General features: G+C 44.2%; 1 protein-coding gene across 2 annotated transcripts; it reads left to right on the top strand.

Annotated features, from left to right (window-relative positions):
* The first annotated feature begins 536 nt into the window (after nt 1-536).
* Nucleotides 537-23,433, top strand: RBM5 (RNA binding motif protein 5). Of its 2 annotated transcripts, none has more exons than XM_011364720.2 (25): nt 537-659; nt 1,995-2,069; nt 3,719-3,884; nt 4,700-4,855; nt 8,396-8,465; nt 8,953-9,026; nt 11,435-11,518; nt 12,348-12,408; nt 12,874-12,939; nt 13,216-13,376; nt 13,833-13,930; nt 14,531-14,618; nt 14,796-14,873; nt 14,958-15,030; nt 15,551-15,636; nt 16,022-16,106; nt 16,315-16,406; nt 18,160-18,321; nt 18,761-18,910; nt 19,007-19,078; nt 19,686-19,865; nt 20,315-20,389; nt 21,614-21,711; nt 21,790-21,919; nt 22,810-23,433. In XM_011364720.2, exons 2-25 carry the CDS (start codon nt 2,053-2,055, stop codon nt 22,933-22,935), a joined length of 2,448 nt encoding a protein of 815 aa, XP_011363022.1. In that variant the 5' UTR covers nt 537-659; nt 1,995-2,052; the 3' UTR covers nt 22,936-23,433. The 2 variants fall into 2 exon arrangements, with proteins under 2 accessions (XP_011363022.1, XP_011363023.1); XM_011364721.1 differs by lacking the exon at nt 537-659 and adding an exon at nt 1,748-1,757.
* Nucleotides 23,434-23,465: the final 32 nt, after the last annotated feature.

The raw sequence follows: 23,465 nt of genomic DNA, 5'->3' as shown, positions 1-23,465 counted from the left end.
CTGTTAAATTACCCCTGAAAAATGACTTTCCTGAGCCCTTGCCTTAAACTAGAGACTATCAATGGAATGATATTCTGAAGACCTGCCTTCAAGAATTCTCTTAATTTCCGTAAACCTCCATTTCCTCACCTGCAAAATAGGTTATGAAGATGAAAATGGATATTTGTAAAGTAGCCTAATAATCTAATCTGGCGGCCAATAATGCAATATGCGATCAGCTAACGTCCATTCTCTTAAAGCCGGATTAAACGTGATGTTTCATATCTTGTCACTGAGAGCAAACTGTAGTCTCTAAGTCACTTGTAGCAAAGGCAAAGAAAGACTGTGTCTAATAAAGGTAAAAGCTCTAACCCAGGCCTGCAAAGGCAGTTTGGCAACTCCGCCGCGGTTTAGAAGAAAGCGAAATACGCAAGAAATTAACACAGGGCGTAGTGACAGGCGCCCTAGCTACCACATTTCCCAGCAGCCCTCGCGCAGCCGGGTCTTCGAGGATTGGACGCCTCCTCAGGAGGCGGGTGTTGGGGGGGAGGGGATGGGCGCGAAGCACTGTGGGTAGGAGACGGCTGTCGACGGAGGCGCCATTTTGTGAAGCGGCGGTACCCTGTTAGAGATTCTGGGGCACAAAACCGCTACTTCTGCTACTTCAGTCCCTTTTGAGGGTAAGTGTGGCGGCCGGCCGTAACGACCGGCAGCTCTTGCTGTTGTGGCAAGCCCTGTGGAGCCTTCCCGTCAGCCGCGGGCGGCGGCCGATCAGCCCCAGCCGGATCTCTCGGGGGGCTAACCTACCCCGGGCATTGGAGGGCCGCGCCCCTCTTCGCCGCCAGCGCTGTCATCTTTCAGAGGGCATCCTCCCGCCCAGCCTCCAGCCTGCTGCCTTTGGGCTCTGTGCTCCTGCTGGGATGCGTTTCCGACTTCCCAGCCCAACTGAGCTTGGAGCCATCTCCTCCTGTCCCTCGGGTACTTCTCAGAGGCGCCCGGGCAGTCTCTAGCCACGATCGCCCCGCAGCTGCACCTAATCCGCCCTCTCCGGAAGGCTGTTGAAGGCTGATCTGCGGGCTCAGAACCTCTCGGGGGGTGGGAGAGGCGTGTGCAGGAAAGAAGGGAAAGTCGGTCGCGCAGGCCGTGGCGCCGCCATCTCGGTCGCGACACCCCGCGGAGGTAGGTCCGGGCACTGCCCAGGAGACACGGGGTGGTATCAGCAGTTCTGCCCATGGCTTCGTTTCTCCCAGATGGTTCTCTTGCATTTACTAATTGAGCAAATAAATGTTTGTTGGGTGCAGGAGCCAGGGATGTCCGTAACTAGTTTCTCGGACCTCGCAAGCATCGAACGCATTCTAGCTGTGTGTGTGATGTTTTAGCAGTGCTTGGTCGCTGCGGGGCCAGGCTGTCCGCCTAAAGAGCCCGTGGTGGTCAGGACTGGCTCAAGATGTGGTTATTGTTACCGAAGAATTAAGTCGTGTCGAGGTTTGCCCTTGTCTGATTAGAGTAACTTTGGATCAGCCGTTGCGTTGTAAATGGTGTTGATTTAAATCAGTTCAGCCATCTCGGCTTCTAAAAGGTTTTAAATTTTTCATCAGAAATTTTTTGATTTTGCTCCTTGTATTAATAAATACACTTTGATTAATGTTTTAACGATCATCTACCCCTTTGGAGTTTTTTTGATGCAGAACACGGAGCTGATTGCAGCTCTGTCCTTTTTGCTTTGTAATCCTAAAGTAGGTGCAGGGACGGAATCTTCTGCTTGCATCCTTTTGTGGGTTTGTTATTTACTATAGAATCTAATATTTTAAAGTATGCTATCATCTTCCTACTTTGCTCACTGTTAACAAAATGTTAGGATGATTTTAATGTTGACAGTTGGTCCCCACCTTCTTCCCTCCTTAGATACTACTATAGCTTTAGTGAAATTCCATTCTCAGTATGTCTCAGCTTATAGAATGATTGACTTAAATGATCTCTCAGATTCGTAGCAACCAGTCTCTCTTGTCTTCTAGAAAAACAAAAACAAAATTTGAACCTTTTGGAGCAGTGTGCTAGATCTTCAGTAAGACAATGGGTTCAGACAAACGGTAAGTTACTACTTTACATGCCTTTGATATCAACATTTCAGTGGGAACTGAAGATTTTTTCTTTAATTGTTTGTTTATCAAATATTTGAGTGTTTCTGTCAGGCATTTCTGTGAGCGTCTACATGATCCTTGCTCTCACAAGCATGCAGTTTAGTGAGAATTAAAGTACCATGGGAACCATGCCATGAGAAAGGAAGTTGAGGGTGCTGTTAGAACACATAGGAAGTGTGTGTATTTCTGGAAATGGCCAGGAAAGCTCCCTGGAGAAAGTATTCTTTAATATGAAGCCTAAAGTGTAAGTAAGAATTAGGCAAAGAAAGGCAGGGTGGAATGGGTCACTGAGGGCTCCCAGTGTGGATAACAGCTTGTGCAGAAGCCAGGAAGTCATACATTCTGGCACTTTGCACAGTACCTGGCTGTAGTAGTGAGCAGTCAGTGAGTGCCAGTTCTTGTTATCGTTCCCTGCATAGCAAGATGGTCCAGATTTATAGAGCTGAAAAGTTTTGGACCATAGATTACATATAGAAAACTGCTAAAGAATTAGTGGAGAATTAAGATGAGAACATTTGCCTGTTCTGTTATCTGTGAATTCTCCCACTCAAACCATTTGATTTAAACACACGACCTTTACTTACTCAGCCATCTGCCTCCTTAGTATTGAGTCCAGTCCCAGGACTGGATCAAATTGATGGCCCAGAGGGACTCAGGAAACGTTCATTCCCATGATGTCAGTATTTTAATTCTGTATCAGTATTTTAATTCTGTATCAGCAGTCTGTGGTTCCAGATAACTTATTAAATTAACATTTACCCTTTTAGGGTGTCTCATCCCCATACTTTACATCATTAAATTGTCCTAGACTACTTGTTTTCATTGGTTTCTTTTATTAAATTTGTATACTCTAAATGAGGTCCTTATAAACCTTTCCTTTGTCTTATCCTTACACAGTAGTTTTATGAATCATAAACAATTTATGAAAGAGCTATGTATATTAGCTATGTATATTTGTGGTCAAATGGGTGTAAGCCTCTTGTTTTTAGATTTTCCTGTGAAGCCCAGCGCTGCCCAGTAACCAAAAGTAAACCTGATGTTATAGGAAATAATGTTCTCTGATGGTGCTAGTTATGTCTAAGAAATAAACAACTTATTAACTGCCTGATGGAAAAAAGACTTATTTAACTTACCCAAGCTGTTGGTCCATTTTCCAATAGTGTGACACCCTTGAGAATGGATGCGTCAAGATGCTCTCTCCTTTGAAACTGGGTGAAATGCTAATAATTGCTTTCTTCCCACCTTTGATCTCTAAGCTCTAGATCAGGGATGGATGCGGTGATACATAAAGCACAGGCTTGGGAAAACACAGGATAACTTGGACAACCTGACCCTTTCTCAGAAACATTAAACTCAAACATTTGTTATCTGTATTTTCAGATTTAGCATGAATTCCTAAAAATTACCTTTGCATTTAGGGGTGTAGATGTTTTCCCAGTGGTTGACTTATGAACTGGAATTTGGCAATTATAAAGGATACATTAAACTATTTGGCTATCTTATAAACTGAGCTATGGGGTATGTGTTTTCAATCATGTTTTTTTAAAGGTACAAAATGTGATTTGCTTTAAGTAAATGAAAATTCTTTTCCCTGGCAGAGTGAGTAGAACAGAGCGTAGTGGAAGGTACGGTTCCATCATAGACAGGGATGACCGCGATGAGCGTGAGTCCAGAAGCAGGCGGAGGGACTCAGATTACAAAAGATCCAGTGACGACCGGAGGGGCGATAGATATGACGACTACCGAGACTATGACAGTCCAGAGGTGAGTGACCAGCAGCTGTTCATGGAGTAGTTAGAATTATGAATTATATTCATAAAACCACTAGCATTCTTGAAATAAGTATACTGAGTATGGAAATTCTCTCCTCTCGAGTATTATATTCCAGTGCTCTATAATTCTGAAATCTATTGAGTTAACTATAACCCTCAAAGACAAACTTAGCCTTCTAGTAATAGACACATTGGCCGGGGTTTACATAGGGCTCGCCATGCACCGGGCACTCTTTCAAGCACTTCACTTACATGAACTCATTTAGGTCTCACTACAACGCTTCAGGTAGGTGTTATTCCTGTTTTAAAGATGAAGCAGTCGGGTGTCATAATATACCTGCCCTATGCCTCAACTGGTGTTTCTAAAACTTACAGTTTCAGTCAGCATAGCTTTTTCCATATTCCTTTCCACACGCATACATAGATTTGTTAAGAAGTAATTGTGCTGCCCATATAATTTCGCACTGTTTTTCCACTTTTTCCATGCACATAATCTTTGTAACAGGTCATGGTATTTCATTGCATGTTGGTATACTGTACAGTGAATTATTAAACCGTTCTTCCCAAACTAAATGATGATAGGTTCAGGGGGGTGGTTTTGTGTTGTTTGTTAGGTTGTTTTGTTGTTGTTTGGTTTTTGATTTTTTTTTTCCTGCAGTTTTAAAAAACATTGCAGTTAGCATCATGGAGATCTTGAATCATATTTGTTCTCCTTTGGGAACAACAAATTATTAGGAGTGGTTGTTCTGGATCAAAGGGTATAAGTGCAGTGTGATTTTAATTGTAATTTTGTTTATTGTCAATCAGAGAGAACGTGAAAGAAGGAACAGCGATAGATCTGAAGATGGCTACCATTCAGATGGTGACTATGGCGAGCATGACTATAGGCATGACATCAGTGATGAACGAGAGAGCAAGACCATCATGCTACGCGGCCTTCCCATCACCATCACGGAGAGCGATGTAAGGGGAAACAGCAGTTCTAATGAGCAGCCTAGGAGGCTCAATGAACTTTGAGCTTCTTCCATTATTTTTTTTTCATGTTACTGTTTTATCTCAAGCTAATGTCTCAGCTAGTGAAATACGTTTCTGTGTTTAGGGTAGAGTTCTTAACTTGGTTCAGAGGTAAATTACCATTTATATTTAGGCTTTACAGCTCAATGTAGCATTTTCAGAAGTTCCTTAACTACAAGGAGCCAATTTTATGTTTTCAGTTTTCCTTAGAAAGTAGTCAATACATTTATGAAAATTGGTTACTTATTTGGTGAGCATGTATGAGCAAAAACACTTTCTTCCTGATTTGACTACCCTTTGATTTGATGAAAATTATATTATCCATTTGAAACATCCGAGAAGCCTATTAAAAAAGAAAGCCAATCCCTGATTCCCCACTCAGACTGGCCAGCCGGAGCCTTGGTGGACTGGGCGCTGCCTGATTTCCAATGGTATCTGTGGCCCTCACCCATTCCTTCCAGGCGCATCCACCACCCACTTCCCCTGAAAGCCACTACTAATATGTCTATTTCTGCTTGAAGGCTACTTTCTGTGAAGTCTTTCCTGATGTGCCAGGCAGGATTTCTTCTTTCTTACTCTCTTCTCAAAGCATTGTATTCGTGACAGTCATGTAGCACTTAACACTGTGGCTGTCAACGTGCACATCTCATTTCCCCTATAAGAATATAGCTCTCTGAAAATAGGCTTTCGTGTGAATTGGTTATCTCTATGTCCCCAACCCTTGAATGCAGAAAACTGCTCAGCCAATGTTGTTGGCGAAATGAATGTGAAATTTTGAAATATGTTTTAAAAAGCTGTGAATGCACAAAGTGCACAGCATTATCCCAGTATCTTATTGTGTTGGAGTATTCAAAGTAATATTCTAACTAATGTTCAATGAATTTTAGACAAAGCTGAAGATACGTATTGGGTTCACACAGCTTTAGTCTTCTAAACACTAGAAGTGACAAATGTGGGATGGGATGTTAGAGTTGATGGTGGATAATTACAATTCACCGCAGACCTGCTATGCCCCCTCCTATGTTAGATGCTATAGTGATGCAGGGCCGTGGATCCTGCCTCAGAAAAGCTTATGGATGAATAGCTAAGGTCAGCAGATGAAGAGGACACTGCAGAGTAGAAAGGGATTGGTGTCAGAAGAGGTGTTGTTGAAAGAGTCCTGCACAATGGCTCTGAAGGCTTCTTCGAGGGAGGTTGTTTCTAGTGGAGGGCGAGGAAGCACTCCCAGGAGGTATTAGTTTATTTGATTCTTAAAGGATAGAAATATTTTGGTCTAGGGGGGAAGGTGTGATGGACAGACCCTCCAGGCAGAGGATCGTATGAGTAGACCTGGGAATAGAAAGATACTGAATCTAGATAAGGTCTTGCAACCAGCTTGATTTGACTGAAGTCAAATGTTGTTGGTAGAAGAGAGATGGATGGTAAGGTGCTATTGGGGCCAGATGCTGGAGTCTTTGAAAGCCCAGCTAAGTGTAAAAGAAAGTTCCTGAGGTTTTTGCCTGGTAGCAAAAGCTGTGCAGGTTAGACTGGTGGAAGGACAGAGTGGTGGTGGGTGGATAGTGAAGGCAGAGCTGAGCTCTGGTGGTTCCAGCAGTGACCATGTGGAATAGGGGATGCAAGAAATGCTGCAGGAGCCAACTCTGGAAAGGTCGCTTGTTGATCACCTTGTCCCCTTGAGGACCTTGTTAGGCCTGTTTCCCTGGGAGCCAGAGGAAGTGGGTGGCATAGGGAGAGCTGTGCCCTAGCTGACACTTTAGGGCCTGTCTGCTGGTAATGAAACAAGATTATGATGCTCGTGTGTTTAGGCTTCCGGGAAATAGAAGTCCCTACCATAGATGGCTGGTTTTCAAAGTAGAGTTTCTGAGGTTCCTAAATATTGGACAGTATTTGTAGAAAATTTGATTATTGGCAATTTTAAAACATTTTAAAATTGTAGCATTTAATCTCCTGAACTTCAGTTTATCACCTTCATTATCATTTGCCTTTTTAGTTTGTCCCCCAACTGACATGTGAATTCTTAGAGTAACTGTCTTTAGTAACTGTGTTGCTATATATGTTACTGTATCACTACTGTTATAGTAACTGTCTTTAGTTACTCTGGTGGCTAACTTTTTAGTTACTATGTTGCTAAGCATGAACCTGAGTCAGGTGATTGTGTCTGGCTCAATGTAGCACTTCTCATACTCTGAAAAATAGTCCGTTTTCCTTTTTTTGTGGTAGTTAATGTCTATAAAGTCACTGAATGCTGAACTGTTGCTCCCGGGGAAAATACAAAGGTTCCTGTGAGTCTCTGGTCACAGTATTTTCATTAACAGGTCAATACATAACCCCGTTTTATGTGTATTTCTGTTTAGAGATGCTGCCTTATTTAATATAGTTGATTTATCGGCATTGAACTCAGTGGCCAGCAGCACTATAACTCATGCCTGAATGAAGCTTATCTAATATATTTATTTTTTTCTCTGTAAGGGACATCATGGCCTTCTTGCACTTAGGAACACTAGGTAGCACTTAGCACTGCAGTTGGAGGGTCACTTAAACAGTGAAATCACCAACAAAAAGTACAAAAATCTGAAAAACTTGGCACTAAATAGACTGTGAAAAGGGTACTTGTTGACAATATGAAAGCTGACCCAAGGCAAGGCATCATTGCCTTAGTCAGGAACGTGTGCGTCAGGTGACACAGATCCTTCACTGCTCTGCAGATGTCTGTACGTGCACATGACAGCACCACAAGTATTAAGTTGGAGTTAAAATTTAGTGAGTAGGCAAGTTCGCAGATTCGGAATCCATAAGTAACAAAGATCGGCTATATAATCTTGCAGCCTATGCACATAATTGCGGAAAATTGGGGCCACTAAGAATCTCTGTTTCACAAAGTAAGCCCTGTTTATTTTCCTGGGAGTTTCGCTTGCCGGTATGATAGATAAGAGAGATTAATTTTTTTCATTACTTTTTGCAGTAAGGGTTTGGTCTACCAGAATTGTTCCTTGTGAGCCCAGTTAATGTTTATTTTGACTTAGGAGCCTAGCAATGTCCGAACTTTGTTCATTTTCACTACTAAACTAAATGGAAGAAAATCATTTTTTTCTTAAGATGGTGTACAGAATACGTTTACTTTATGGGGAGTTCCTCATTTTTTGGCTATTGATTTTTAATCATTAGAAGACAATGATACATCCTCTGCCTCTTTTAAATATCATTTTCCCTCTGAGGGACAGCTTACCATGAGCAAGACTTGTATTATAACAAATGTGCCTGAGGGAAATTCCCAGGCAGCATATAAAGAATGTCTCCAAGGCTGTGAAAATAGATTAATTTCTATGATAAGTGTTCCTTTTATTCTATTTTTAGAATAATTGCGTTTGGGTGATAGAAATTAAAAATTGGCTAATTAAACAGTTGATATAATCCCCAGCCTTTGACCTTCCTTGGATGTGGAATAGTTTGTGGCTGAAGCTTTAACTTTATGTGTAAAATCCTGTGCAGATTCGAGAAATGATGGAATCCTTTGAAGGCCCTCAGCCTGCGGACGTGAGGCTGATGAAGAGGAAAACAGGTGAGAGCTCGCTCAGTTCCTGCTGTACTGGTTCTCTTCCCCATGACCACCTCAGTCCCCAAAGACCATCCTGATACCCCCAGTCTTCAAGCACATGAATTCAGAATGAAAGGTTTGCCATGGCTAAGGAATGTGACTCTTTGAAAACGATGTTAGAGAGCATCTGAGGACCTTATAAAAACTTTGTTTTTAGGGACTTTTTTTCCCTTCGGTAAGTAGTGATTTATAAACTCCTTGTTTGACTGTTCGTAGTCGGTTGCATGGTTACTTTTTAAGCGTGGAATCAAATCCAGTGGCATTTAGTTCAGGCGGCTTGGTTCCTTGCCATGGCAAAGTATCAAGAAGATCCCCAAGTCAAGTCACATTTGTAAAGCTGCTTCCCAATTGGCTTTGTCACGCAGTGTTGAAGCAGTGGGAGAGAGATTCACCTGTTATAAAGGAACTGACTAACACGAGTATCCCGTCTATATCTGAATGCTGTCTCTAGGTGTAAGCCGTGGTTTCGCCTTCGTGGAGTTTTATCACTTGCAAGATGCTACCAGCTGGATGGAAGCCAATCAGGTTGCTTCACTCACCAAGTCTAGATATTCATGAAAATGGAACAAGTCTGTACAATTTAAAAAAAAAAGGTTGAAGGAGTGGTTTGTTCCAAAGGAGTGACTTTAAAAAAAGAAAAGCTTTGTATATATTAAAATTGATATACTAGACTGATAGTACCAAGGACTGCATTGCAGAATTCACTCTGACTGTAGACATGGCTGCCTGGCAGGGCGTCGTTAACCACCGAATACCTGTCTGGTAATTACCAAAACATCTCGATGTTCCCGTTTTCCCAACCGGATTATGTTCATTGAGAGTAATCTTAGAATATCCAACTCTCAATTTCAACAGTGAAGAGAACATAATAGAAGTCTGCCGCAGGCATTTTATAAATAATCTCTTATTTCTGCTTGGAGACCACAAGCTTCCTGGAGCCATTACTGCTCGTATGGGTCTTCAAGGACTATTTAAGGACCTAGTAGAATTTATGAACAATGTCTGATGAGATTAGCGTGGGCGCTGGTGTCCTGCTGCTGTCTAATCTAGTTAGAGTGGCATTAACATTCTAATCTCCCTGAGAATGCCTGTTACAGTCTGTTCAAAGCGAATTATTGATGGTTCTTTGATGTAGCATTAACTGAAGTGTCAGGATAATGTTCAGTGCTTGGCACTTAAATAACGTTTCTGCCAAACTCCAAAGCACAGTATTAAATACCTTAACCAAGTGCATTCTGGGAAGTTTGCTTAACTCACGTTGCTTTTGTGCAGCAGTTTATGATTTGTCACCCATAAATGAGAGTTATAGTCTTTGATTGTTAATATATCGTCATTTATAACAAGACTCACTAATGAGGGTATCATTTTGATTGATTCGTTAGATTTTTAAGCCTCTCATTCTCTTAACCCAGAGGTGACAACCTGTTCTCGTTAAAGTTCAGCTTCATTCATTTCATACCATGGACACCATCCTAGTAAATTCAGAACATACGTAAGCTTCACGTGAGTCTGTTTTCTTGACGTGACAACATCCTTTGATGCAGTAGATGTATCAGAATGACTTCCCTGGGAGTTTAAAACTCTTGAGAAATTAAAACCTATACGACATTTAAAAATCTCCACAATTTTAATGTATACAAAGCTATGCTGATGTGTAATACTTCATTACAGTTCAAATTCACTCCAGAAATAAAAGACCAGTAGGATTAGGGACTCAGTGGTAGTTTGGAGTCTCCCCCAGGACACATCTGTTGACATATCTCCCAGCTTCTTTATTTTTGCTTCTGTATAACACAAGGACCGGATGGCCCTTTAGCACTTTCCCTCTTGGCCAGACATGCGGTCTTGCCTTTAGATGTTGCGGAGACAACATTCACAGCATGTCTTAACTCTTCCAGGATTTGCAAGAACCAAATTGCTCAACAGTATGTATGTTTAGAGGGGTTAGAGTCCTTTTAAAAATCTGGATATCTAACCTACTGAAATCTGTTCTGATAGTGTCAGAACACCCCACTTCCTTCCCCTCCTCCCCCCAAGAAAGAAGAAAGGTGCTCCTGTTAAATGAAGGCTCTTTGGGGGCAAGTGCTGGGTTTACTTTTGGTTAGACTGACTCAGCTTGGAGTTTGGACCTTTTCAAATTAAGTCCCTTTTAGTCACATGGTTGACTGAAAGGACGAGGTGGTGTACAAGCATTTACCAACTTTTTCCTACCCCCTGAAGAAACTTCATTGGCCTCCTGGTTACTCATTTTGAAGAGAGTACCATCTATTTCAATGAAAAACACATCTGTCACCTAGGACATTACATGGTTGCAGTTGGCAGGAAGAAATCTCATTTAGCTGTTTTAGAGTCGATGGCATTCAGAATAGTCCCTCTTGAGAAAGAGTTGTAACCAGATTCCCTTTAAAAATGAGTTTACCTCCCTTTGTCCCCCAAAGGACACATCCTGAAGCAGGAGTTTGGGGGAAGGGGAAATATGAAGCCTTTTACTTTGCATAGGATGGGGGACTGGGGGCAAACCGAAGCGAAGCCCAAGGACACCATGCTAAGGGCTTAAGTAGGAGACAACTCAGAATTGGGAGAGTTGTGTTTTCTGCTTTTTGAAATAGACTGTCACTCTCAGGCAGCCTGTCAATGCTGAATGTTAGGACTCCTGTCTCTGCTGGAGACAACGGCCTGGTGCATGTCAGCGTTTAGTGTTTGGCAGCTTTCTCAGCACTCCCTGACTCCGTTTACCTTTACTCCGCATCCCATTCTCTTACTGCCTATCTGAAGGATTGGATGGGCAGAGTATAGGTGGCGGTGGTTGGTCCTCCCCGTATGTTGTCCATTTAATTCCAGAGCACTGATTTTTCCGAAGTGTGCTCTGCCCTGGGAAAATGGACACATGTTCCCCACAATGGGAATAACTAATTCCTTTTTTTTTTTTACAGAAAAAATTGGTGATTCAAGGAAAGCACATTGCAATGCATTATAGTAATCCCAGACCTAAATTTGAAGATTGGCTTTGTAACAAGGTAAGCCTGTGTTCTCCCCAAATAGAATTCTTTTGGGTTTTCGTATGTGTTTGTCCAAACAAGGAAATGGAAGTACACAGTCACCAGCTTTTATCACAGGGTGGTATTTGGGTCGTCCTGTGTACACATTAGAGGATAGAATCTCTAGAACACTGGAGATTTTGTTTATTAAAATCCAGGTTCTAAGCCCAGTGTTTTAATTAAGATTTTAGATTTGTTTCACTTTACCGTTTTTTTGTTTTGTTTTGTTTTGTTTTGTTTTGTTTAATTGTAGAGCTCTCAACTTTTGGCAGTCTCTTAATTACATTAACAAAAATCCTTATGAATCCTGCTTAAGTTATGTAAGGTTTATGATGGTCCTATCACCAATGTACCATTTTGAACTCGGATGTTCCCGCTGACATTATGAAAGTGCTCAGACTCTTTGTTCTGCATGCCTCCCATGTCCAGTAGGAGGCTAGACAGTATTCCGTTTACATTGTGTTTGTGTACACAGAACGGTCCATATACTGCTCTTCTGATACAAGGAAGAACTTTGCCAGTGGCTTGCTGCAGGGTTTTGGGGTGAGATGAAACTTTTCCCCAACTTGAGAAAAATGAAATTATTCTTCATAATACTCCAAGATTTGGTTTTCTTGGAAGAATTCACATAACGAAGCATTCTAATTTTTAGGTTAATGTCCCTTTGTCTGGATACATGGTAGCACTTTTCTGCTTTTTATGTTGCTCACTGGGACTTGCCCACGGCCCTGCCGCTCTAACCCACATTGTCACTAGTCAGCCTGGTCTACTATGAGAAATAATTACAGGTAAAACTTTTTTTTTCCAGTGCTGCCTTAACAATTTCAGGAAAAGACTAAAATGCTTCCGATGTGGAGCGGACAAGTTTGGTAAGCCCAGATTCAGCTGTTTGGAATATGCATTAAAACTTGACTGGTTGGGTTTTCTGTGAACCAGAGGAAAAGTATAGATTATAGGGCGTTTAATCAAGTAACTTGTGTATTTTCCTTAAACCTTCTTACCTTAGGTTCGGGAGATGCTGCTGCTGGTTATGAGAGCGCAGAGTGTTCTTTTATTTTTCAAAATTAAGTCTGCTTGCCTGGTTTGCAGTCTGCATCTGCTTTTCTTTAGTACAGAGGTCATGTCAATCCCCCCACGGGCCCAGTTTTTGCATCCACGTTTATCATGTCGAAATTAATGAGATTTTACTATAGCCACAAATACTTGAAAAAGAAATCACTTCATTTACTTAAAATTAAGACTTTATTGTTTGAATATATTTCTTTATTAAAAAGACATTGCTTTATTGTTTGCCTTCAATTACGGAGTCTCCCCCTCTCCTTCCCTTCTTGTAGACTCTGAACAGGAAGTGCCCCCTGGAACCACAGAATCGGTTCAGTCTGTGGATTACTACTGTGATAGTAAGTTCAAGTATAATCTTTTGGCCCCTTTATGTTAGAAGTTGACCTTAGTTGGAAGGTTTTGTTCTCTTACCCTGTTTTAATGAGCAGCAGCAGCTTCACTTTGTCCTGTAAAATACTGGTTTTTAGAATCTTCTCCATGTCAGAGTGAAAGATATACTAAGAATCTCCCCAAATGGATCTGTTTGTTTGTTTGTCTGTTTGTACTTAAACGTGCCTTGAAAAGCACTGGTGGCAGAAATGCATATATATGTCATTTGTCTCATTCACCCCCAGCAATCATACTTCGAAACATAGCTCCACACACTGTGGTGGATTCCATCATGACGGCGCTGTCTCCCTACGCATCCTTAGCTGTCAATAACATTCGCCTCATAAAAGACAGGCAGACCCAGCAGAACAGAGGCTTCGCATTTGTACAGCTGTCTTCTGCAATGGTGAGGTGCTCGCTGAATCTTTCCCTTTATAAGAAACTGAGTTTTAAGAGGCACTTGTGGTTCATCCAGTTGTGATACTGTCTGTAAGGCCCCTGGGGCCCAGAGTTCAAGACTACGTAGTGACAGTTATTGCAGTGAGAAATTACAGGCTAATTACTTTGATAAGTGGTAAAAGTAATGCAGGTACTTGTGGATAACTGGCAGAACTGAAGTTTGAGCCACAGTTTAGTTCTTCGTACTTTGTTTTAGAGTGAGTTAACACTTATTCCTTTAATAATACTAGATACCTTTATGTCCTGGTGGAAGGAGGAATATTTTATTTCTCGGTTTCTTATCTGTAGACAGTAATGAATGGCTATTCCTTTTTAAGAGAAAGCTCTGTTTCTTCGAATAGGGTAGGTAGTAAGGAGAGATTTTTAATTACATGATAAAATTATTCTTCACATTCTCCTTCAGGATGCTTCTCAGCTGCTTCAGATATTACAGAGTCTACATCCTCCTTTGAAAATCGATGGCAAAACTATTGGGGTCGATTTTGCAAAAAGTGCCAGAAAGTGAGTGGCTAAATTTATTACCCTTATTGCAAGCTGCCGCATAGGTACACACATCCAGAGATGCTTTACTGACTGCACCTTAAGTCCTTGTTCTCTACACTAAGACACTGTCCTCCCTGGTTGCCATTTGTCTCCTCTTGGAGCTTATTCCCACCTGCCCTCGATAACCAGTTGCCAGAAAACTTCGGAGCAGGAGAAAAGCAGACATGGCAGATGGATATAGAATATGTGCTCTGCAGACTGCTTTAAGATAGTGCAAACCCATCTGGAAATAATCCTTCCAGAACAGCATGCTCATCGCTTCGTGTATTTAGAACTTCAGTCTAGCAATGTAAATTTCCCATTTATAGTATCATTGCTCATCCAACAGACACCTCATTAGGTGGCAGGGTACAAAGTAGTAGAACAGTGATTCTACAGGGACACTCACACTGAAGACTTTGCCCGTGGTAACCCATCCCCGCTCCAAAAGGTGGCCTTGCAGGCATTTGAGACCTCCCAACAAAGGCTGGAGTGCATTGCTGGTCTCTCGGCCATGTGGGGTTGCTGGTTGGGAGCATACTAAGGTGGAATCACATGATTGGATCTTTATGGTTTCAGAGACCTGGTCCTCCCAGATGGTAACCGGGTCAGCGCCTTCTCTGTGGCTAGTACAGCCATTGCTGCTGCTCAGTGGTCATCTACCCAGGTGAGACGGAAGATCTTTTTGCTCAAAGTAGTGTGGCGGTATTGCTCACATCACAGAAGTGAGCTGTGATGCTTGCCTGGGTAGCTCTCCGAGGACATTTTTAGGGGGCACTTCCTAGTTTCTTTCCTCGGTGTCCACTGAGTTTATCTGTTTCCTCTTTTTTTTGACATTTTGTAGTCTCAAAGCGGTGAAGGAGGCAGTGTCGACTACAGTTATCTACAGCCAGGCCAAGACGGCTATGCCCAGTATGCTCAGGTAGGTCAGTTGTCGACCAGCATCCAACTTGTGGCCTCCAGAGTGTGTCTGAGACAGCAGCTTTAACGGCGGACTTTTCTTCAGTACTCACAGGATTACCAACAGTTTTATCAGCAGCAGGCTGGAGGATTGGAACCCGATACGTCATCTGCATCAGGTAGCAAACTTCATCTCCCTTTTCTTTTCTGTTTAAACACCTCCAGTTGAGGAGCTACACCTAGATGTTCCAGCTAGACCCAAAGCTCTGAGTCCTCTTCTCTGTAAGACTTGGGGTTGGTGGAGAGAGGGGGGACAGGGACATTCAAGGGCCCACGTGGGTTCAGGTGAGCAGAGAGAGTGTGCCCTGGAGTCTGGTGCCCAGACATCAGTCAGAAGATCCACTATAAGAAGCCCAGAATTATGAAAGACTTATAGTTAAATCTTTTCTTAACCCTCGTGTAGATAGGGATTCTTTCATCCCTTCCTTCTTAGCTGTTGATACAGAATGCTTAACTTTGTGTGTCACATTCTAGTGGATTATAAAAATGAAAATGTCATAAGTCTGGGGTATTCAGTGTCAGCTTATTGAGGATTGACATATACAAAGACAGAAGGCTAGACTGGGCATTACAGATGAAGATATTTGGCCTAGAGTTCAGTGCCTTGGCTCTTCCTAACCCCTGTGTTTATATCATCAGGCACAGCAGCGACCACTACCTCATCGGCTGTAGTGTCCCAGAGTCCCCAGCTGTATAATCAAACCTCCAATCCACCCGGCTCTCCGGTAATCCTGTTGTCCTAAATATAGAACCTGGTGACTGCTGGGAGAACTTTGTTTTGCTGTACAAGTATTATCCTTCCTGCCGTATGAGCCAGGATTGAATAATACACATTCCAACCTTAACTTGTCTCTGTCTGACAGTATTAGGTGATAATTTTGTGTATGTATTGAAATGTAAGATTCCAAACAGGATATGTTTATACTTCCTGCATGCTTTAACTTGACTTCAGGAGGAAAGTTGTCAGCATGTGTCAGGCTCAAGGATTGCCTTAGATCGTTGCTACAGCGTGTGTGTCAGGGGAGCCCTTCCTCCGGGATGATTGTAGTGGTTTAGTTATCTTAAGAGGCTGTACAGTTGAAATTATATTGAAGCTGCTGTTCTTTCCAGACTGAGGAAGCACAGCCTAGCACTAGCACAAGTACACAGGCCCCTGCCGCTTCCCCTACTGGTGTAGTTCCTGGTACCAAATATGGTAAGCCAACCTCATGGGGCTCTTGACAGTCGGAAGGTCCTAGTTGTTGCCTTTGTTTAATAAGAGTTCCTCCACCTTCATGGGTATCAGAGGGACACTTGGGGATGTGAGAAAAGGAGACCATTAAGACCCGCTGCATCTCGGCCACTTAGAATTTGAATATAGCCAATTGCCTGCCTGGGATGACCGCTGGGTTTTGTTTTTGCAGCAGTGCCTGACACGTCCACTTACCAGTATGACGAGTCTTCGGGATATTACTATGACCCAACAACAGGGCTGTACTATGACCCCAACTCACAGGTAACTGCACTGTTTTCCTCCTCGGTTGCACTAGAAATGTCTTAGTTTCACTTAGTCCATTCGTGAGGCATGAAACGACATATCCTCTGCAAAGGTGCAAGTGGCCCAGGTTGTTTTGACTTTTTTCAGAATCATCAAGATGTAATTTTTATTTGAGGGTGTATTTTTTATTTATTTATTTATTTTTTTAATTTACGGGTTAGAAAAACTTCTGAGGTATAGCGTACATGCAGAAAATTGAAGTGTGCAGTTCTTTGAATGTCGACGTGTGTACACACATTCCTGGTGCTCCGCAAGTCCCCTCGTGGCCCTCGCCGGCCAGTACTCTCCCGCTTCTGTACCTACGGTTCTGACTTTTGCCGTCCATGATTTTGTCAAGTTAAAGGTGACAGGTGGCTGTTAACCTTTCCGTGAAGACCTAGATAGTTTTCGATTGTGATTCTTCTATACATTCTTTTTTTTTTTAATTGAGATAATATTCACATAACGTAAAATTCACCATTTTAACCATTTAGAGTGTACAATTCAGTGGTTTTTAATGTATTCACAGTGTTGTGCGACCATCGCTACTATCTAATTTCAGAACATTTTATTGCCCCAAAAGAGGCCCTGTGCCCATTAGTCCCCCCTATTCCCTCCTCACTCCAGCAGCCACGGTCTGCTTTCTGTCCCTATGGGTTTGTCTATTCTGGACATTTCAGATAAATACAGTCAGGTAATGTGTGACCTTTTGTGTCCAGTTCCTTTTATTAGTATCCCTGTGTATTCTTGAAGGTAGAAATTAGCAGATATGTGGAGTGATATTTTATTTTTGGTGGTGTATGTAAATTTTAAAGAGGAAAAGCGACTTTAACACTCTATAAATAAACAGCTATTTATGACCAGAAGCTGTATAAATAGAATAATAAAATAAGTGCTTTTAACAGGAACTAGGCTTTGAGAGCTTGTGGTTTCTGAGAGGTGTGAAGCTACATGGGACCTGAGCAGGCCGAGCGTCTGCGTGGTGCTTCCGCTTCTCTCCTTTGTGAAATCTGATCGTTTCCCAGGCAGTTCTCCTTGGTGGCCATAGAAGTTGTGACTTCTGTGTCTGTGACCCACACCACCTTCCCCGGAAGGAATGTAACAGTCTCTCCTGGGTCCTTGTTGGGCAGGTAGAATGAGTGACTGGGAAATACAGGACACAGGTGCTACTTATCTGCTGTGACAGCTCTTCCCACAGACTGTAGATAAGTTCCCTTCACCTGTCATCTCTTTCCAGGCTCTTGAGCTAGTTGTGTTATACAGCACCATGTTCGGTCGCCTCAGCATCCCAAGGGTTCTGTATGGTTAAAGCTGAGGATGGGCTGTTAACTGGTTGTCATGAAGGATGTGTGAATGAGACCTCCTCCTGAACTACCTGTTCTGGCCATCTGGTTGGTATGAATGGTCAGTCTGAGGACAGGCGTCAGACTCATTGCTCTTTGAGTGCCTTCAGGGCCCAGGGATTAAGCTAACGCGAACTAGACTGTCAAGAAGAAACCATTCACTACTTTTGCCCAAGAAGTTCCCCACGTTGGCTGGCAGTCGTCATCCTCACCTACCCCAGGTGTACAGCAGCTCCTTTGAGCAGGAAGTGTTACTGGTCCACAACGTATTTTATATGTGTATGTTTAGGATTTTTTGACAAAACAACGTTAATGCGCCTTTTTGACAAAATAATCCTTTAAGTTAATGGTTCAACATAGCAAAAAGTCCGCATTGTTTTTTTTCCTAGTACTACTACAACTCCTTAACTCAGCAGTACCTTTACTGGGATGGCGAGAAGGAGACCTACGTGCCGGCTGCAGAGGCTAGCTCCCACCAGCAGGCGGGCCTACCTCCTGCAAAAGAAGGGAAGGAAAAGAAGGAGAAACCCAAGAGCAAAACAGCCCAGCAGGTGAGGATATGACCCAGCCAGGGGACCCACCGTTCTCTCTGGGGTATTGGGCTTAATTTTTTGTTTTGTTTTTTGGTTGTAGAATTTATGTCAGCTTTATTTGGGTTCTTAAAAACTGGGCCACACATCTTATTTACACTAAGTTCGCAGAAGATTTCGCAATTTTTTAGTGTTACCATACATTGTCTGTTGGTTTGTATATGTACTTAGGGGGAAAATCCCGAAAGACTCATGCTTTCGAGCAGTATTCATTAATGACTCCGGTTGTATGCAGTAGCATCTCATGGAGACATTTCAAAGAAATAAGGGCAAAGGCGGTTTTGTTACAGAGCATATGGTTGAGATAAGACCCTTAATGGCTCGGTACAGTGGCACAGGAGATTAAGTGTTTTCTAAGTCCATACCTCAATGTTTTTCCTCGCCGTTGTTTTGACATTAGATCGCCAAAGACATGGAACGCTGGGCTAAGAGTTTAAACAAGCAGAAAGAAAATTTTAAAAACAGCTTTCAACCTGTCAATTCCTTGAGAGAAGAAGAGAGAAGAGAATCTGCTGCAGCAGATGCTGGCTTTGCTCTCTTTGAGAAGAAGGTGACAGCAGCAGGAGTGGCCAGACTTCATAATGGGGACTTAAGTAAAACGTGAGGCTAGTAAAACGTGAGGCTTAAGACTTATTCTGTTTCCCAGGGAGCTTTAGCTGAAAGGCAGCAGCTCATCCCTGAATTGGTGCGAAACGGAGACGAGGAGAATCCCCTCAAAGTAAGGAAGCACCACCCATGTTTCAAAGACTTATCTGTGGTTTGTTTCTCAGTCTGAATCTCAGCTGCATCTTGGCTCATTGATTTCTACTTAAAACTGGAAGTAGTCGCTGTCGGTGGGTATTTGGAGTAGAATCCCCGTTCCGGGCTTTGTTTTCCCTGTGTGAGAGCAGGTGAGAGGGAGAAGCGAATGATGCCTGACTTCCTAAGCTCAGTTGAGTTTTATTGCATTTGTAAATAGTTTTATTGGTCTGGAAAGAGAAACTTAACACAAGAAAGAATGTATTTTACTTGATAGGTGGTGGTCTGTTTGGGCTGTTGTTCTGATCGATCTTATTTTGGGTTTTCCTGTACTGTCAGTGGTTTGAAAACAACCATCCAGGAACTCTTCATGGGCCCCCAGAGGGTTGGTACCAGGGAGGCTGTCAGGCTCAGCCCGCGAGGACCTGACTGTTCCATACAGTTGGGTGGAGCGCGACTCCCTTCCGCAGTGTGACAGCAGTGGGAGTTCTCTCGTGTGTTGGATTATGCGTTACTTTGTCCAGCTACGTAGCGTCACTATCTTCCTGTTGTACATTTCCAATGATCCACCTTCCTTTTCTCCCCAGAGGGGTCTGGTTGCTGCTTACAGTGGTGACAGTGACAATGAAGAGGAGCTGGTGGAAAGACTTGAGAGTGAGGAAGAGAAGCTGGCCGACTGGAAGAAGATGGCCTGCCTGCTCTGCCGGCGCCAGTTCCCGAACAGAGACGCCCTGGTCAGACACCAGCAGCTCTCGGACCTGCACAAGGTGGCTGTGCTTCTCCAGGCCAGTCTGCAGCAGGGAGGGCAGGCAGTGAGATGATCAGCGCCCCGACAGTAGTGAAAGTTCAGTAAATGCCTGTGCCGAGTGCCTTCTAGAAGGCTGTTCCCGATGACACAGGCAAACCTCAGGTGTCACAGGGTCTGGTCCAGACCACTGCAGTAAAGTGAGTTGTGATCTTTCTGCCGGCAGAGGGTCTCGCCTTCAATCCATGAAAAACACAGTATCCGTGAAGCGCAGTAGAGTGAGGTGTGCCTGTGTCTGTTCCAGAGTGTAGTGTGGGAAGGAGCGTGGCAGCTCCATACACAGCAGGCCCTGGCTTTCCTGCTGCAATGTACTGAACTGGGCTTTGACGTGTAGAGTATGGTAGGTATTGATAATGTTATGTTTCTAATTAGGGTGATCTGAATTCTTACTGTCTGAAATTTCTCATACAGCAAAATATGGACATCTACCGACGATCCAGGCTGAGCGAGCAGGAGCTGGAAGCGTTGGAGCTGCGGGAGAGAGAGGTGAATGAGGGGTGACATGCCACTAGAAGGAGTATCTTTGGGTCTCTGCCTTCAGCTTTTATTTGTAGCACTTGATTCTATGTCCCAGGGGCAGGGTAGGATTTGTCCCATACTCACCTGGCCACTGTGGTCTCTGTAGACTGGACTCAGACTGTGCTTTGTGAGCCCTGCACCGTCCCTGTATGGGAAAGCACAGAAGACACCCTGAAGACTGCTTACAAGTCTTGAATGCCAAATACTCGCTGGTGAAAGACACTGAATTTGTGGAAAGAGAGGGACGCCTTCGTGGGCGATGAAGGAGGCTTCAAATTAGGCCCAGGGGACAACAGGGCATAAGATGATTGCAGGCGATGTAGAAGGAAGCAGTGGATAGGGCAGGGCAGAGCTAGGGTGAGGGCAGGCGAAGGCTGTGAGGCCAGTAACAGGCAGGATTTGGTGGTTAATGAGGCACATCGAGGGCCAGCCAGGCAGGGTTGTAAATACAAATAGAAGCTAGTGGGCGAGTTACTTGTAATTTCCTATCCCAGGTAATTCTGAGATGTCTGTAGTTAGGGCTATTGCTTTCCTGTTCTTTCCCGTTCTTGATGGTGCCAGCTCCCGAAGGACTGACTGCTCAACAGGTCTGCGGGAGCCTCCTTGGCAGTGTCTGTCCCTGGAGGTGGGCCTGTCCAGATGCGGAGGGCAAGTGGCAGCTTTGCCCTCCTCTTCCTCTAGGACCTTGACAGGCTGTTTGAGGAGTGTGACGAGTGGTGGCTGGCTAAATGAAACTGCTTGTCGGAGACATCATTCTTCCCCAGGCTCCACACACAGTTCATCTCTCTCAGCTTGCCGTCTTAAATATAACTAAGTGCAGTGAGGGAAGCCAGGGCAGGGGTCCCCAACCCCCGGGCCGCGGACCAGTACCAGTCTATGCCTGTTAGGAGCCGGGCCACGCAGCAGGAGGTGAGCGGTGGGCCAGTGTGCGAAGCTCCACCTGTATCTGCGGCCGCTCCCCAGCGCCGGCAGCTCCGCCTCAGCTCCGCCTCAGATCCTCAGGCATTAGATTCTCATACGAGCACTGGTCCCTGATGCCACAAAGTTTAGGGACCTTAGAGCCAGAATATTTGGTATATCAGAGGTCGAACTCCACATTAAGAAAATCCTTGAGGTCCTGGAGTGTAGATGCATTAGGCGCTTACATAGTGAAGTCTGAATATCTCTAGCAGTGTTTGTTCTGCCGCGTAGATGAAATACCGAGATCGAGCCGCAGAGAGACGGGAGAAGTACGGCATTCCAGAACCTCCAGAGCCCAAGCGCAAGAAGCAGTTTGATGCTGGCACTGTGTACGTGTGATGCACGTTTTCCACTTCCTTCGCTGGGGCGCTGGCTGTTGTAAGTAACTCTCTGTTTGCCACCGGCAGGAATTACGAGCAGCCCACCAAGGATGGCATCGACCACAGTAACATTGGCAACAAGATGCTGCAAGCCATGGGTTGGCGGGAAGGCTCGGGTTTGGGAAGGAAGTGTCAAGGCATCACGGCCCCCATCGAGGTAAGAAGAAGGATCGGGCTTTGGTGGCGAGGTGAGCTCAATGTGCCCACCTGGGACCCAGGCACAGCCTGTCATTACCACTGAAATGGGAGCGCTGGTCCCTGAGCTTTCCCTTCATCCTCCTTTTAAGATGCCAGTTGGGAGGGGTGGTGCAAGCACCCTTGCTTGATTTTTCCGGTCTTTTGGTATCTTTTGATAAAACCTGTTGTCGCCTAAGGACTGTGTAATTCTACGTCCTTTGTTGTAAACCCTTACCTAACACCAACTCAGATCCGTGCTTTGGATTTTTAAAAGATAAACATGCTTTAATTTCTTTATAAGCAGTTTTGGTTACGTATGAAACAAATTATAATTTAGTAGGATTTTCATTCATGATGAGAAATCCCTTAGTAGCCCAGAACCCTGACTGAGATAGAGTCCCGGGGCCAGAGCCCCACTCACTGGCCTTGTAGACAAGAGCCGGTGCCAGTCATTGCGTCCCCTTGGACTTGGCGACACTGCATAGGTCAGACTCTACAGACCATCTTAATCCTGTGCACATGAGTTATGCTGACACCTGGCTGTCCTGCTGTGATCTGTGCCTGTAATTACCAGGCCTTCCCCGGGCTTCAGGGAAGCGCTTGAGGCAGCTTCTAGGCACGGATGCTCAGCAGGCACTGGGTGGTGGCGGCCGGAGGCTATGGCTCCACCTCCCTGTCTTCCTTGGCCCATTTTCTTCCTTTAGTCTGCAAACCTGCCCTGGGTCTCCAGTGCAGGAGTCCCTGTCTTTATAGAAAACCTCCTCTCTCCTAATGGGTGGTCCTGTTCGGTAGGGACCGGGCACGCTGAGAGGGAGTGGGAGCAGTTCATAGCCTACCTGCCAGCTGCTGACAGCGGTTTTGTTCCCCCAGGCTCAAGTCCGGCTAAAAGGAGCTGGCCTAGGAGCCAAAGGCAGTGCCTATGGACTCTCAGGTGCAGATTCCTACAAAGATGCTGTCAGGAAGGCCATGTTCGCCCGGTTCACTGAGATGGAGTGAGGAGGAGGAGGAGGTGCTCCGGGAGCACAAGGAGCGGTCCATCTTTTCAGTTCACTCTCGCCACCCGTCTCTTAAAGGGGATGCCTTGTGTTAATGGTTTTTAGGGCGAACCACTGCATTTGGCAAGGTTCTTCCACTTAAAGGAACTCCCCTCGTGTGGGTTATCAGGTGAATGGCCTTCCTTCCTGCCAGAGGGCTTGTGAGCCGGCCAAGGGGACAGTGGGTCTTTTATACTTCAGTGTACATATGTAATGTAATGTGTTTTACATGTGTAGCCTACATTGTGGCCCATCCGCCCCTCACATTCCTAGGGGGTGTTGCGATGCCCTAGGTGGTATGTGACACCAAAGCCGCCTCTGTCATTCGTCGTCGTGCTGTCTTTTCTTGGCAAAAGCCTTGTGTATATTTGTATATTACACATTTGTACAGAATTTTGGAAGATTTTCAGCCTAGTTGCCAAATCTGGCTCCTTTACAAAAGAAATACCTTGAAAAATGAGTGTCTGTTTCTTTTTATTCTTGGGTGACAGG

This window comes from Pteropus vampyrus, unplaced genomic scaffold, assembly GCF_000151845.1.
Source record: "Pteropus vampyrus isolate Shadow unplaced genomic scaffold, Pvam_2.0 Scaffold100, whole genome shotgun sequence".
Classification (NCBI taxonomy): Eukaryota; Metazoa; Chordata; class Mammalia; order Chiroptera; family Pteropodidae; genus Pteropus; species Pteropus vampyrus.
The sequence above is the reverse complement of the archived record's forward strand: the minus strand, read 5'-3'. Positions and strand labels throughout refer to the sequence as shown.